Source organism: Denticeps clupeoides, chromosome 8 (genome assembly GCF_900700375.1).
Source record: "Denticeps clupeoides chromosome 8, fDenClu1.1, whole genome shotgun sequence".
Classification (NCBI taxonomy): Eukaryota; Metazoa; Chordata; class Actinopteri; order Clupeiformes; family Denticipitidae; genus Denticeps; species Denticeps clupeoides.
In genome coordinates this window covers 8,464,692-8,480,536 of record NC_041714.1, presented here as the reverse complement: position 1 = coordinate 8,480,536, position 15,845 = coordinate 8,464,692, and the positions used below count along the sequence as shown (strand labels likewise).

Below are 15,845 nucleotides of genomic sequence, written 5' to 3'. Positions count from 1 at the left end.
ATCTGATCCTTTCCCCTATCTTCCTGACCTGACCTGAATAGCTAACTTGTGGGTCTTGTTCACCCAGCTTTAGCTGTTACAGGGCATCCTCAACATGTATAATTTCTTTAACATCCTTAATTTCCTTCCTCAGTTATTAGGCCTTGCTGGGTCCTGGTGGCCATATATTGGTTGTCCAATTCCTAGGCCCTGGTGGACCCTGGTTGGCCTTCTTTGGGCCCTGATTGGCCTTGTTGGAGTTTCTTTGTATTTACTGGACACCTGCAGGTGTGTTGGCTGAGCAGACCCCAAGTTCACATGGAGTTCTCCGGATAAACGTGAAAGGTCAGAGTCCCCACAGACCAGAGAGGCTCAAAAAACATACAACAAATGCAGATGCATGTAACAAATTCTATTAAATCAAACCAAAATTAGGACATTGCGCAAAACAAGGCAAGGTGGCAGAATATGACAGTCATGATGCAACAGGTGCAACATCTGTTTTATTCCTGCTGTGAAAAGGTGCTTTTGTGCACATACCAAATACATTTACTCAACACACTTCAGACCATGGACCACTCTGTCTCACTGACACAAACACGCCAAATATGATATTTCAGTGTTCCTTCCACCTTGCACAACTGTTTTGCTTGAAGAGGTAGAATCTAAGCATGAAAAAATAGGGCCCTTATCATCCCTTAATTATAAACCTTAAATTATTCTGTGCTTGTGCAAACCGTAACCGTTTCAGCTGTGCAAGATTGCTTGACAGCTTAACTTATATCACACACACACACACACACACACACACACACACACTCAAGCTTTAATTATGAATCCCTGGCTTTCCTTCTAAAACTCTGATTCTCTTCCAAGTGTTACTAATCTGGCTAAAACCTATAAAGGTTCAGTCTAGTCATGAGCAGCCAAGCTGGGACTCAGGCAGCTGTTCTGATCACTGCTGAGAGTCCTTGTTTAATTAATGTCAAATTTAATTCATGGTTTCAATCATTTCTTTTTTTATGTATTTATTTGCCTTTTTTGACTCAACCACCTAATTCACACAGGAATGTGGGAACTTAAAAAAAAACAATAAGAAGATACTTTTAGAATGCATTGAAAATGCAAATCAAAGGCAGATGTGGATGACAGTCAATAAAAAATTATATTGCTGATTTTGCTATTATCTGTGGTATTTGTGGTATTTGCATGGACGTTGCATATTTGTGATGATATTTAACTTGTTAAAAAATAAGAGATATATTCACAACACAGAAATATTTAAAATATATTTTATACATATTCCAAAAGTATTCTGAATACAAACAGAATATGTTTCTCAACAAAGGTATGACAATGTGTTCGGTTTTTCACCAATCACCACACTGGATGCAACGGAAACATCTTCTTAAGGTTTTCCCAGAAACTGTGGAACAAGGGGCTCTCTGTATAAAGCATCCGTGCCACAGGCTGTGTTTGCTATATTCCGGACCTGTCTTTGGAGCCATTGGAAAACTCCCCCACTTTGAGCTCTGCTTTATTTGGCACCAATGCAGCCACCGAGTCAAAGCTTATTCATCAAATGTCTGACAACCCCAAAGAACTGTTCCTCTATTCTCCTTCTTCTGGGTCCTCCACTTCCAGATGAGGAATGTAGCTTTATGTTGCTATGTACATAATGTGTGCATTGAATTCCATATGGAATTTAAATAACAGGTTCAGGTTGGGTTCAATGTTTAAAAATGACGTCCTTGGCATCCTGGATAAGTATTTCTCAGTATGGTATCCTCTGTATGGTAGACTTCTGCTGCACCTCCATTTTTACCTTCATTGATACCAATGAGTTAAAAATCACATATTCTTCTGCTTGCACCACAAAATATAACAACACATCCAAATGGATAAACACATATGACTGAAAAGCATCTATTTTGGATTCCTCCTTGCCACCGGTGACCAGAGGACCACCAAAAGACAGAGAAAAAAAAGGCAAAACTTTAATTTAAGGCAATTTAGAAGTGTGATAACAAAGCTGAGCTTAACTAGAACCATATTCATCTGTAATTTCAACACTTTGAGATATTTGAAGTGGTACGAGAAGTCTAGGGTTCCTCGGGTCATGCTAGGTGGTGCTGCTCATAAAAACAAGCTTATTTTGTCTCATCTTACTATTTTAAGGCACTTGTTGGCATTTTCTATTTCCTGCTCTGGGTTTATGAGATGGGATGGGGTGAAGCATCATGGAGAAGTATAATATAACAAGCAGAGTGCAGCAACATGTTCTTGCATTTTCAACGCTTTTAGCTCATGTGCCAGCACTACACAGAGTCTCTGTAAAATCTGTAGACTTCCTCTCGTGTGCTGAACTGGCCTCTTTACATTTCTGTTGTGGGACTCAATCAGCACTCTCAGTGTCAAAGACATGCTGAGGTTACTTTGAATGGTTTTGGGTCCACCGCATGTGACCATTTCTCCCAAACAGCAAAATTAAATGCTTTGCATATGGCATCAACTTTGAAATACAAACACAATCTTGTGGAATGTAGGATGCAGACAAAAAAAATTCAACCATGTTTACAACTCTTGTGGGCAAAAGGTTCCTAGAAACAGTCTATGACAGGCAAAAGTGTTTTTGCAATTTGTTCTGGCATTCAATTAATCTCGAAGAAGAGCAGATAATCTCAACAGCCTTGCAGACAAGCTGTATTCGGCTGAACTAAAGTGACCACTTGTGAGCATGGGGCCTGAGAGCTCACAATTCTGGGAACGGGATGGGTCATATGATGGATTCTATCTTGCTGCTGTTGTCCCTAAACTGCATGTGTGCGCGAGTGTGTGCTTTTGGTTGTGACTGCTGATTTATGGAACCTCTTTTACACTTGTAATTCGTTGCTGGAATGCTGGGAATTTGGACTCCTGCTCCCCTGCCTCCATCAGAGCACAAACAAATGGTGCAGGCGTCTTGTTCTGGAGTCCTGATGGACCGATCTGCCGCCTCTGCGTCCACAGCAGAGCATCATGTGAAAATGCAAGGAATGCCAGAAACAACAAAGACCGCCGTTCACTCTCGTTCTTTCTTTCTTTTTTCTATTTTCTGCTTTTTCCGCCTTTTCCTTGACTACTTATTCCTGCAAGAGGTTTCTTGCAGTTTGGTTGGTACTATAAGTATTATTCTGCATGGAAGAAACGAAGGCATGAATACATATATAAAGAATTATATTTTATTTATTATTAGCTTCGTAGGATAAAAACGTTTGTGTGTGCACCGCTTTTTTAACTGTTAAAGAAATTGAATAACTATGTACACAATGATAGCGTTTTCTCTTTTCATTCGTGAAAAATCACACGTATGATTATCTCAAGGAGCAAATATTACTTTGTTATCATATTGTGCATTTGAATATGAAAACTGTTCAAACACATGTACAAGTTTTATCTACATCAAAAACTGCGATTGTTTCTATGCACACGCTGTGTCACTTTAGTCTGCAGTTAAAGAGTCACACCAGTGAGGATTGGATTCAAATGATATTTTAGGCACACAGCAGTTTCTTTCCACCAAAAAAGAAAACTGTAAAGGCCATGATGAATGTCTACATTACAGCTGAATGCATTCATAACTGTGAGTGTCTCAGTCTCAGTCAACAGAACTACTAGTAAAAAAGGCATAACAATAAATAAAAAAACAATGTTTTACAAAGCTCTGATTTATGAAACAGCACACACAGCATTTCAATGTTCTGAGTTTTTGTTGAACAAATGGTTTAAATATAAACTGATGTCACTGATGGAAAGAAGTTGAATGGCAATCGTACAAGAACTCTCAGAAACTTTCTACAGGGGATCTCCTGAATATGCTAAAGACAGCTGGTGGAACAAAGTATTATGGGAAAAAGATAAACATAAGACGTTAAACGTATACAGCATTGTGCTTTAGAAGAATATAAAATACTGCATTACCCTTCATGAAAACATGATCTCAGCCACGATCCCATCATGCTACAGAAAATATAAATTGGTGCAGGAATGATTTTTGTGGGATCTACATCTCACAGAGACGGGATCATAGGACAGTAATTCAAAACCACAGGAGAAGATCAGCAGCTAATTATGCGTCGATCTCCGTCCAACCGGTTCACCAAGCAAATCTGCTAGAAGGAATGGGCAGTTTATGTAAACCATTTGTTCAACGAACCTGTGATATCATAAAATGTTGTGTGTGTTGCCTGCTTAACGAGACTTACTTCATGACTTAGAAGACAAGGCCAACATTTAAATATCATCTATGCAGAAATGTAGACAAACTCCAAATGTCCAAATTCATTTGAACAGTATTTCCCTTTCTGCTTCATGCTTGCTCAGATCTTGATTCCTTCCTTGGGTTTGTCCATTATGTTGAGTACATCATCCAGAATAGATGGGCCTAAGTCAAGTTCGAGAGAGAGCAGTGAGCCGGTCATCTGGGTGAGTGATTCCTGGGAGATACCTTTCCCTTTGGACAGCTCAAAGTCAAAGTCAGATATACGGCTGTCCTCCACACCACTATCCCGGTCTGCCCAGTTGTTGTGTCCCTTCTCATAGAGGAGACTAGCATTACCGTTGTAGCAACCTTTCCACTTTGTGTGCCCACTGCCATTGCAGTTGACGTTGTCATTGAGGAAGAAGGAGAATGGATTTGACTCCACCCCTTTTCCATCACTGAGCACATTGGTGCTCTTGGGGGTTTTCTTTGTCATTGTTGGTTTCTCTTGCATCTCCATCAGGTTGATGCTGAAGGCTGGGGTTTCTTTGGCTTGATCTGTTGATGGGCTGGTGTTGAAAAATGTTATGGACTGGAGCAAAGCATCTATATGCAGCATTTCCAGCCCTTTATCAGACTTATCAGGGCCACATGGCAGTATGGCTGGATTAACCAACGGGTCCTCCAGTGGATCCGGTATGACAGGGAAGATAGTTGTGGTGATGAGGGGCAGCGTGAGGGCCTGGCCGCCTCCAATGGTGGGCAGGGAGATGGCATTCTTCAGCACTGGGGAGGGTGTCTCTGTGAAGGAGGTGTCAGAAGCACTGTTGGCCCTTAGAAACTCACTGTGCTGTGGCCGAAAGACCTCTCCTTTCCCTGGCAGTAGCTCAAACTTGCCCTGCAGGAAGGACATGTCTCCAAAGGTGTCTCGTTCCCCTCCTTTCCCGATGTGAATGGTATGACGGAAGTCCCCAAGGGGTGGACTGATCATGTCTGGGGACAATATATCTCTCAGACGACATTTTTTGCCTTTTTTGCTGTTGGTGGATTTAAGGTAGATGGGCGTTTTGGCTGGCATTACTGGCACAGTAGTGAGAAATTAGATGAATTAGTCTCTGAAGTTATTGTCACCTGCTGTGGTCTGATCTTAAGGTCTAAGATCTTCCCAGGAGGAAGCTGAAGTTACATTGTCAGAGGCCGTGTGGTCTCACAGTCCATTGTGCAACCAATCCTGAGAAGCATTGATGGGGACCAAAAACTGTTGACAAAACCTAGAGGAAGAACAAGAGGAGATTATTTAGAATGACATAATTTACCAAAATCTCACAAAATATTCTTTCAGTGAGTGTTTCGGGGCAGTGGTGAGCCGCCTAGGTGCCACTGAGCAAAGCACTGTCCCCACACACTGCTCCCCGGGCACCTGTCATGGCTGCCCACTGCTCACCAAGGGTGATGGTTAAAAGCTGAGGACACATTTCGTTTTGAGCAGTGTTTTACAATGACAATCACTTCACTTTCATTTGTAAACGACCTCCCCTGGAGGACAAATGCCAGTCTTGCAGAAAAAGCGTGATCTCCCACTTTCCTTTCCTTTAAGGATTGTGCTGATTAGTTTTTACTCAGGAGCCGGGCAAAAAAAATGAAAACATATTGAACACAGGTCATGAACGTGGGTTGAAGCTCTGAAGAAGCAGCCCCTAAGGAGGGGGGCTGGCCAAGCTGGGGGTTCATGCATTCACCACTAATATGAAACAGCTGGAACGCAGTAGGGCAGGATACCAGGACATGGGTGGGCAGTCCCTGGGGAGGGGGCTACCACCCTGACACGCAACTACCAGTGCAAGAGGCCTAAAACGACATGATAGAAGACTTTGTAGAATCTTTGTAGTTTCCAGAATCAATCAACTGAACGGGAAATTTGACCAAGCAGAGAGTTAGGATGTAAAAGGAAACAAAATTCTATACCTTTTGTTTTTAACTTTTTTTTTTAAAACCAAGGACATTTTTAAAACAACAGCCATTGTATTCTTTTTCTTTGAACAAAAGGCAGAAGAAAAATATAGAAGAAAGCAAAAAGAAAATGATATAGTGAGGATCAGAAAGAACAGACAGGGGACAGGGAAGAGCGTTAGCCAGAGGGGATAGAAAGAGCACTTGCCCATTTATAGACATATTTACTTTTGGAAGGTCTTTCTGCACTGACCCATGCTGACAGGCTGTAGCCACAGCAGCAGAGTGAAGTCCACCCAAACGTGCCTGTCTTGTAAAAACACGTTCCTTCCTAAGGTTCTATAGCCCAAACACAGCATAACCCTCACAAATAATGAGTTCTAACAAGGTGAGGATAACTTTATGAGGTCATAAAGTATATTCTGGCATCTGCCATTGTTAGAGAATATGAAGTAACTGCTGAAGAAATAGTGTATCTGTATTCTGCAAAAACAGGTCTAATTTCACAAATAAATTTGTCAAATTGGAAACTATTTATGGAGATGTAAAAGTGAATACATGGACCAAGTCGACTACTATTTAAAGGCATTTAATTTACAGTAGCTTACAGGGTTATTTTGAGTCATTTAGACCATGGACATATGCAAGGTCATAACAGGCTCTGGTTCCTGGGTGTCTATGACATTTTTGGATATAAAAGTGTTACAGGTCAAATAAACCTGTCACTTGGTGAACTATATATAGGCATTGTAGACGCTATACATGGATGTGTGAGGACTGGTGGTGGGTGAGCTAATTTGTGTGGCACTGGATGTTTTATAGGACGAGCATAAGGATGCTTGTGAGAGGCTCTAAACATCATTAGTGTGAGTGTTATTGTGTGTGGGCTTGCATGTATAGTATGAATGTGAATGTGTGTTTCATTGATGTGTGTGTATGTAAGTGTGAAGGTCATTGATCACAGTGCACTGGTCCTCTTACAGATAAGTTTACACCCAGACTGGTTAGTTGCTTTCACCAGTTACCATACAAAACCTCTCTCTGGTGAGCAACCCATGCCTTTAGGGGTTGTGTCAAGTTCAAACCTTCCTCCGAATCAAGGCCATGGACATGAATGGGGACATGTTCAAAGGTCCGGCTGCTAATAAGTAATAAGCTCTTCCTCTAATGATCACATGACATGTGATCATAGCATCAGCATAGAGGGTCATCATTTCACAGCTGCAGAACACTTCTGTATTCCTAAAGATGAACGTATTGGCTCTATTTTTAAATACCTTTCTCATTGGATGGCAGCCCACTTCTGGGAATTCTGGAATTCACACCAGTGATGTCCAGGTTTAACAGCCAATTGCAGTTTCTGGACTGGCACGGTGGAATGACAGCATGCTGCTCATATTTTGTGTCACTGTGACTGCCATCCGCAGTGCCGACACTAGGCTCATTATGCCCCCGAAGGGAGGCGGATGGGACCTGTCACCACCTTCTCTGACTCAAGTGTTTCAATGTGCAGATTTAATCCTGGAGAGGGTTGGATGAAGGGTCGGTTGCCAGCAAATATGTCCCGTATCTCCCAGAGAGGTACTGGCTGACTGCCTGGTGTCAGTCCAGCATCTGAGAGGGTCTCATCATTTACAGACACTGAGGAACTGGAAAAGGTGGACCAGGAAGGGAAGCAGTGTTGGATATGGGTCCATAATTGAATCACGTGTGGACTATCTGGGTCAGCTAAAGAGTGCCAGCAGTCTAAACAAGTGCAGTGATGGCATCCTGCCGCAGGTCCTCTCATTACACAGAGACATATTTTTTAGGGAAGGGAGGGTGAGACATCTGTACACATGGACGACTCTACAACAGCTCAGCCTTTGATTCTTCTGACCTATTTTAGCCTTTAGCCTTTTTTGGCTGAGGCAGGCCGCCCATCCAAATCTGACGGCTCCATGTTTAGCTGTGACTGGTACGACGAGTGGATGCTGCTCTTCAGTCTGTCCATCTGGCCATGCATTCATCAAGGGAAGGCAAGTCATCCTTTCTTCCTTCTTTTTCTTCTTCGTCGCTTGACTCCAGACCTCCGTTACAAAAAGAAAACCTCAAATGGCTGCCTGTACGGCCACTGTAAAGATCCCATAATTCCAGGCGGCCGAGTGTTGACTGCTGCCCTTGGAAAACGAGGCAGGGTGGAGCAGGTTGTGGCTGTTCAGACTGTAAACCTCGTCCACCAGCTCCACGTGTTGCTCTTGGCTGGTCCCGAACAGAAAACCATATCCAGGCAGCCGGGGACGATACACAGAGCAGCACAAGGACTGTTTTTCTGAGGTGTGTACAGAACTCTCCAGGTTTAAAATAAAAAAAAGCTAACAAGGTGAACATGTGTTCAATGGCAGAAATATTGCCAACAGAGGAGCCACAATAATAAAAAAAAAAAAAGAACCCTAATCACAGAGGAGCAGCGATGGAGAAGAAACAGCACCTACCAGAACCAAAATCTTACATCACTGATCTCTTACCTGCACTGCCCTCTGGGTCTCCACCACACCAGACTTCCCTTCTGGACACAAGGAGTGTGAGGACGTCTGCCAGGCAGCTGCTTCACGATCCCGCTCCAGCCCCTCAGTAGCAGAGAAACCTCCTACTTGCGTCTTTTCCTGCCGCAGCACCTGTGTTCATCCGTCAGTCTTTCTCTCTCTCTCTCTCTCTCTCTCTCTCTCTCTCTCTCTCTCTCTCTCTCTCTCTCTCTCTCCACACACAGATCCTTCTATGCTTCCCTCCCTTCCTCCCTCTGTCTCTCTCTTCTATATTTCTCTCTCTCTCTCTCTCTGCACACTGATCCTTCTATCCTCCCCTCTCTTCCGCCTTCTCTCTCTCTGTCTCTCCCCTCCCTATCCCCCTGTCCTCTGGCAGGTTTTTCGGGGAGGTGTTTGTTTTAACGGCTGCTGCAGGAGGCGTTCACCGTGCTTCTCTTCTCCCCATTCCCTCCCCTGGTCACTATGTCCGATGAATATGGCTCAGGAAATCGATTGGTCTTCATTCTCCTTCTTTGCCCAGATGTATACATACAAACACACTCGGAACACGCACTCTCTCATCTGTTTCTCTAGTCGGCTGCTTCGTTCTTCCCTTGTGTGAAGGGGCTTGAGTGAAAGACGGCTTGAGTCTGGTGAGCAGAAGGGATTAAAAAAGCTCTCATATTAGGACTCATCATTAATGTGTCCAATATGTTCCTGTCAAAATCCAGTCAGAAAAGAGCCACGGACCTCCCTGGTGGTCACATTGTAGCTGTGTGGGGCGTTAACAACCTGCATGCCGCATTTAGAACCAGTTCCTCCCTCCCAAAAATGTGTTACCTTGGTAACCAGCACATACTGGCAAAAATGTCACACTTGAGAATGCAGGGGATGGGTAGAAATTAGAATATTTGTACTGTATTTAAACATATGGGTTTGTGTGTGTGTGTGTGTGTTCTTATATTTTAGTGAGTATAAGATTTCCATGTGATTGCAACAGATTAAATGTTTCTGGTGTTTCAGGTCCCCACAAATAAAACTCCTTGTCTATTAAAAAACATATATTAAATGTTATAGAGGATTGGAGAATAGAATTAACATCTTCTTGAGATTCCTCAGGTTAGATTCAGTTAAGAAAAAAGTCTTATACAGAAATAATTTATTGTCAAAGGGAAGGGAACAATGGACACCAAAAAACGGCAAAAAAGTCGGGAGTTAATTGTGTGTTTACAAAAAAGAAGAAATCAGCCACCACGCTTTGTGCTGAACAATGTTGCTCTGTGATATGTTGAGAGTCAGGGCTGCGGGTCTCTGCCGCTGTCTTCTCAGACTCCTCAAGCCGACACGTCACGCTGACACAAACACAGGTCCTTGGAGGTGGAGCCGGCACGGACGTGACAGTTACACACTTTTTACTCTAGATAGAAGATATAAATACAGTGTGTAACATACAGGCTACTCTGTGTTTTTGTTTTGTGTGTTTGTCTGTGTGTGTCAGTTAAAAAGAACTAGATTCAATTAATACAAATGAAAATGGAATAGTATACATTCATGCTTCTTACTTGGTCAGCATGAACCATGTTCAGAGTTCCACAAAATGAACTATAGTTTATATAGTTCAATTTGTTGCTTTAGACTAATCAGTAGACCACCATTAAAAATGCTTCAATCGACAAGCAAACTGGCTTCAGTACCACTAGGACCAGCCATATTGGGTTTTTGTGCACAGTCTGCACTGGCTGCTTGAGGCTGGTGCACGTGCAGGATCCATTTTCATTCTGCTCCAAGGCCTGCTCCAAGCATTTAAATTATTGCTTTTCTGTAATTCTTTATTCAATTCACAATTTATTGAACATTTTCATGAACACTACTGGTGTGTTTTCCTGTGAGTATTGGGGTGAAAGTGCTGCAGCATGTCTGCTCCTTTCAAACTCTCAAGGTTTAACTGTTGTCTCTCTGTAAACGTCAGCCGGTACACAGACCATAAAACCGTCCAGCAGATTCACCATAAACTCATCACACCCTGACTTCCCACAGCGCCATGACAAACCTGACCAAACATAGCCTGGCCAGAGGAGGAACACACACCTTTCGGGATAGCGTGGTTGTTGTGCCACCTAGTACTTAAACAAAATAGCCATAATTTGGCAACGTTTAAACAACGTTTCATGAATAAGTGCTCTTTTGAGTGGAGATTGGTTATCTGATGTCATTGGGATGGGCATGTGGACAACACATGGTGAAAAACCTGCTGTGCTGTCATGAGGCACACTGCAGCCTTGTGGCTAAACCCCCAGAAATAGCGCTTTCAAAGAGAACAGCAATGAGAGCATTTCTGTTTCCAAATGAACTGAACAAACATTCTTAATCTCTTCCATTTGCTCATTTTAATTCCTGCTTGTGCCTTGAAATAACACAAAATATTAATCAATAGAAAACGCAACATTTTTTTGTAATTTTCCAACACAAAGACAAGTGTTAACTGTTGTAGCAAACACTGCCCTGCCAAAAAAAATGTCACACACACTAATATTTGAAGTGAAAATCAGTGCGTCAACCAGAATGGGGTTCACATCCATAGGTGAGAACAATCAGGCAAATCAGGCACTGGTGAAACAAGGCAGGAACTTGCTGAACTTCCATTCTGCCTCAAAAATCTATTCTAAAATCTAAATCCACAAATGTCTCAATGGGGTCACTGGCTGATATTCGGAGTCTGCGATGACCAGTCTGCCATGGCTTCAAATTGTGTACAAAATTAAAAATGCATAGCATAGAACACAGTGCACACAATGAAATGTGTCCTCTGCATTTAATCCATCGCCATTTGTAAGCAGTGGGCAGCCATGAAAGGCACCCGGGGGAGCAGTGTGTGAGGACAGTACCATGTTCAACGGGACCTCAGTGGCACCTTGAGAGATTTGAACCCGCAACCTGCGGGTTAACTTGCGTCCTTACCTACTAGGCCACCGCTGCCCTATGTGTCTGAAAGCATCCAAATGGGCCAGGAATATACAGGTCATGTGAGGCTGCCCAGCTGGATTCGCATCACTTTACTGCACACAGAGTAGTGCTTGTTAGGGAGTGATTACTCATTTCTGGAGACTTGCTTTGGCTCTGGGAGTCCCATGTCTTCACAAGTGCGGCCTTGTGGACACACTGTGAGGGTGGATTCTTTGGTCACTTCCTGAAAATTTCCTACCGGTCATTTTTCCATTTTTCTTCTCTGTTTATGCACTTTGCACCTAAATGATGTGCCTAAAAATATTTCATCTGCCCTCCAAATCACACTTTTGTCAACTCACTCAAGTGTGGAATCAAGCTTTTCCAGAATTATTTTAGAAAAATCTTTCTTCATGTACGTATGTGTAAAGGTGGGCATTACAGGATAATGTGAATATGGAAATTCCCATGTTTAGAGATGCCATAAGTGCATGTGGGAGAATCTATTTGTTCTAAACATGTAGCGTTTGCATTTGGTTCTCATTAGAACCTTTTTATCTGGTCCCCATGACATCAGCAGTGAATTGTAAATGTCGGTGACATCATTCCTATTTTCACAGATTCCAGTTCTGGTTTTAGACTGAGTGAACACCTTCCATGTGTTGATCACTAACCCACCCCACTTTTATGTTTGTAGCATTCATGTGTGTAAATGTGTGTAAATGGTTCTGTCACGGTTCTGGTGCTGGCGAAGATGGTGAAGGATGCATTAACACAACATAAAAATGAACATGCATGATGACAAAAGGCAAGACATACCGCATACAAGGACCTGAAGAAGACGTGATACAAACAAGGCAGTTTTATTCAGTTGGGAAAAAGTGCACACACTGAGGAATCAGGGGAAGAGGCAGTATGGGGCAGTGGTGGCCCAGTGGTTAAGGAAGCAGTCAGAAGGTTGCCGGTTCGAATCCCAATCCACTGAGGTGCCACTGAGCAAAGCACCGTCCCCACACACTGCTCCCTGGGCACCTGTCATGGTCTCAACGTGGAGCCAGAGTACTCCACAAAGTCCATTCATGACTGATCTCGCAGTATTTGGGAGGATATTAAGGTGCCCATACAAGGAAATCCTGTCCTGACGATAGAATGACGTAAACAACTGGATGTATGTGATGGGAAAGTCCAGGGGATTATTTTTGCTCATTGCTAAAATACAAACCGTCATTTTGCAGGATGGGATAGGAGACATCCATAGTGTTTAATTAGCTTTGTTTGATTTGTGCTTCACTGCTGTGTATGTATGCAAAAGATCATGTGCATGTGAAACGTCCCGACAAGGTCTCCACGAGAGACCTTTTATGGTTAGGGTGACGCGTTTTAACACAGCCGCCCAACTTGTAGTGATGAAGGAAATATTTCATCTCATGACAGCACCTCATTCTGTGAGTAAACAGGCAGTAGTGGCTGAATTTATAGAGACTCTGGAATCCCAAAATGAGGCTGTACGATCGGTTTACATTCAGGTCAAAAAGTCTTTGTAATCCACTTAAACCATGTGCACTCAGCTATTAATGAAAATGTAATATCTGACAGACTAATAATCTGATGCATGACACTGAACACTGGACCAGTAGCAATTTCCAAGGGAATTTTAAAATAACACATTCAGCCTCCAGCTGAGGCTCTTCACTGCAACAGCACCAATGATGATTCACAGTTCTTTAACATTCAGGTCATAAATCATCAAGGCCTCATGAGGGAATGGGATTAACTCAAAATGAGCTGCTTCATGCTCCTCATGGTCGTGTGAGAAGATGTCTGGCTCACATCTGGGAGAAAAAAGTGAGAAAGTCAATTATGGATTGTGGGAGGAGGTGGCTTCCCCAGAGGCATTCCAGCAGTGGCTCCACAGTCTGGAGTCTTGTAATCAGATTGCGGTCAGCCAGAGGAACCAGCCCTTCACGTGGCCTGAAAAACACAGGACACTGCTATTTTCTCCATGAGAACCCGGCAGCCACTGTCACCCATATTACAGAGTGGGGAGGAAGGCGGGGAGTCAACGGGAGGCCACTCCAAAGCCCCTGATTATGTCTTCTCCTGTAGTTGGGGATGAAGTATTCTAATGATTCACCATAACTGGGCATTATCTCACAGGTAACTGTAGCTGTAAGCTGTAATTATGACAAAAGAGTTTCACTGATTGAAGACTTAGTTCTTTACTAAATACACTCCCATGGGGCCTACAGAAGTGAACATGGTTCCACCACTAGTGCACAAATGGGCAAGTGTCCATCATTACATAAAAGTTCAAATTAGAATCCAGATTGGATAACAGAAAAGCCAAACCCACCCAAATCAATTTCAAATCAAGTTCTTCTGTAAATAAAATAGCTGTTTTGAGTACAGACATGCATTCACATGGCGAAATGTTTAACCCTGCAGGGACCACCAGCAAACGTATGACTCACAGCCTGCAGCTTTGTTGAGCTCCCCACCATTAAAGTGGTGAGCTGGGTCTCAGTGATCATCACACAGGCACTGATATTACAGCAGCACCCTGGGTGGACATTTTATGAACATACCACAGTTTACCTGTTTACCCTTGTGTCTGTTGGGTCGACCGTAAAACTCTTGACTGATCTTCTCTAATGAAATCTTGTCTATATATAACCCAGCAGTTCCTAAGCAATGTTGTTCATCCAGAGGATGTAATCATATATGAAATAAAAGTTATAGTGACAGAGTAAAGAACAAGGAAGCTGACACTTTGATAATACTGTACAAGAGGTCAAATGGTCACAAAGGGTCATGTATTAAAAGCCATAATGACAGCAACACAGTGGATTGTGGTGAAGTTGGAACTTATACCACAGAAGCACTGGCCTGAGGCACCGTTGGGTTGTTATTAGGACAGTGATTTGGACCGATGTCATTTTGTCTCCACCCACTGCCTGACTATAAACCACAATGCTTTCAGATTTGGAACCTTCCTCTTCCTTCGGTTGCTCCAACAAAATAATAATTATGGACCTGCTATCTGACCTGAAATCAGACAAGTTCTCATTTCTTCACTCTGGTAATGAGTAAGAATGGAGCAGACTTCTTACACAGTCACATTTCTTGCAGACGTCTATATTACAGATTTCATAATGTTCCTTTTTGAAAATGTTTTATGCTTTTCATTTGTTGCTGGGTCCATGGGGATTTCCAGAAAAGATCCCATTCCTATCTCATCACAGGGACAGTCAGTGACATTCCAGAGGCTTCTGTGAGATGTTTATGAATACAGGGAGTTTTTTTCTGTTCTCTTGATTGGGTCAGATACCCCATGTAGTCTATTTACTTGAGTACCTCGGGCAACATTGCTACCCTAATGTTTACTAAAAAGGTATTTTTTACCTTATTATTGAAATAAAAAGTTGCTCCTTGGTAAACATCTCACTGAGATCATCATGGATCTTATTATCTGTGTTCCTCCATCAGCCCTATAGCCACTGAAACATGATTTGTTCCCTGAGTCATGGGGGCACTTTTTACTCTATCTGTATCTGAATTTCACTTTTACAGCAAAAGTATGATTTCATCTTTCATCTAAGTGGAGTTCACTTGCCAGAAATGTAATATATCAAATTAATGAATTAAATAAATAATCAAAACTGAATATGGTATGTTTTAAACAAGGAGGTTTGTAATAAAATTCCCCTTTACTCAAAATGACTCTAGATTGCTAGATGACTAGAAGATAAAAATAATTAAAAAGCATTGATCTGAAAATCAGAATTATTTGTTTGGAAGTTTGCAAGGTCTCAGAGTGACTAATGCAGAGATCATGTCACATTGATGTCGGCTGATGTGTTTCTGAGCAAAACAATGGAGGGAGCCAGAGGAGAATGGAGGAAACAGGACTGTCCACTGAACTTGAATATACGGCACAGTTACAGAGGGAGATTAAATTGTCCGGAATGAGGAAGCTGCACGTGACTTCAGAGAGACTTACAGTCATTAGTTACAGGGACAGGTTCCCTGGAGACACTCAGGGTTAAGTGTCTTACTCATGGACACAGTGGTAATAACTTGAACCAGTTACTGTTTGGTCTTCTGTTTTATAGGTGAGAGTCTAACTCAGTTGCCTATTACCACCTTAATGAAAGATCTAAGATCAGCTCAAGATGTTCATCATTCAGCATTAAGGCAAACGGCCGGGAATGCCAACCCCAGCATGGAAT

General features: G+C 42.5%; 1 protein-coding gene across 1 annotated transcript; it reads right to left on the bottom strand.

Moving 5' to 3' along the window:
* Positions 1-3,180: 3,180 nt before the first annotated feature.
* Positions 3,181-8,868, bottom strand: cdc42ep3 (CDC42 effector protein (Rho GTPase binding) 3). The gene is made up of 2 exons (XM_028989522.1): positions 8,677-8,868; positions 3,181-5,490 (listed from the first exon to the last, which is right to left on the bottom strand). Exon 2 carries the CDS (start codon positions 5,295-5,297, stop codon positions 4,338-4,340), a length of 960 nt encoding a protein of 319 aa, XP_028845355.1. The 5' UTR covers positions 5,298-5,490; positions 8,677-8,868; the 3' UTR covers positions 3,181-4,337.
* Positions 8,869-15,845: the final 6,977 nt, after the last annotated feature.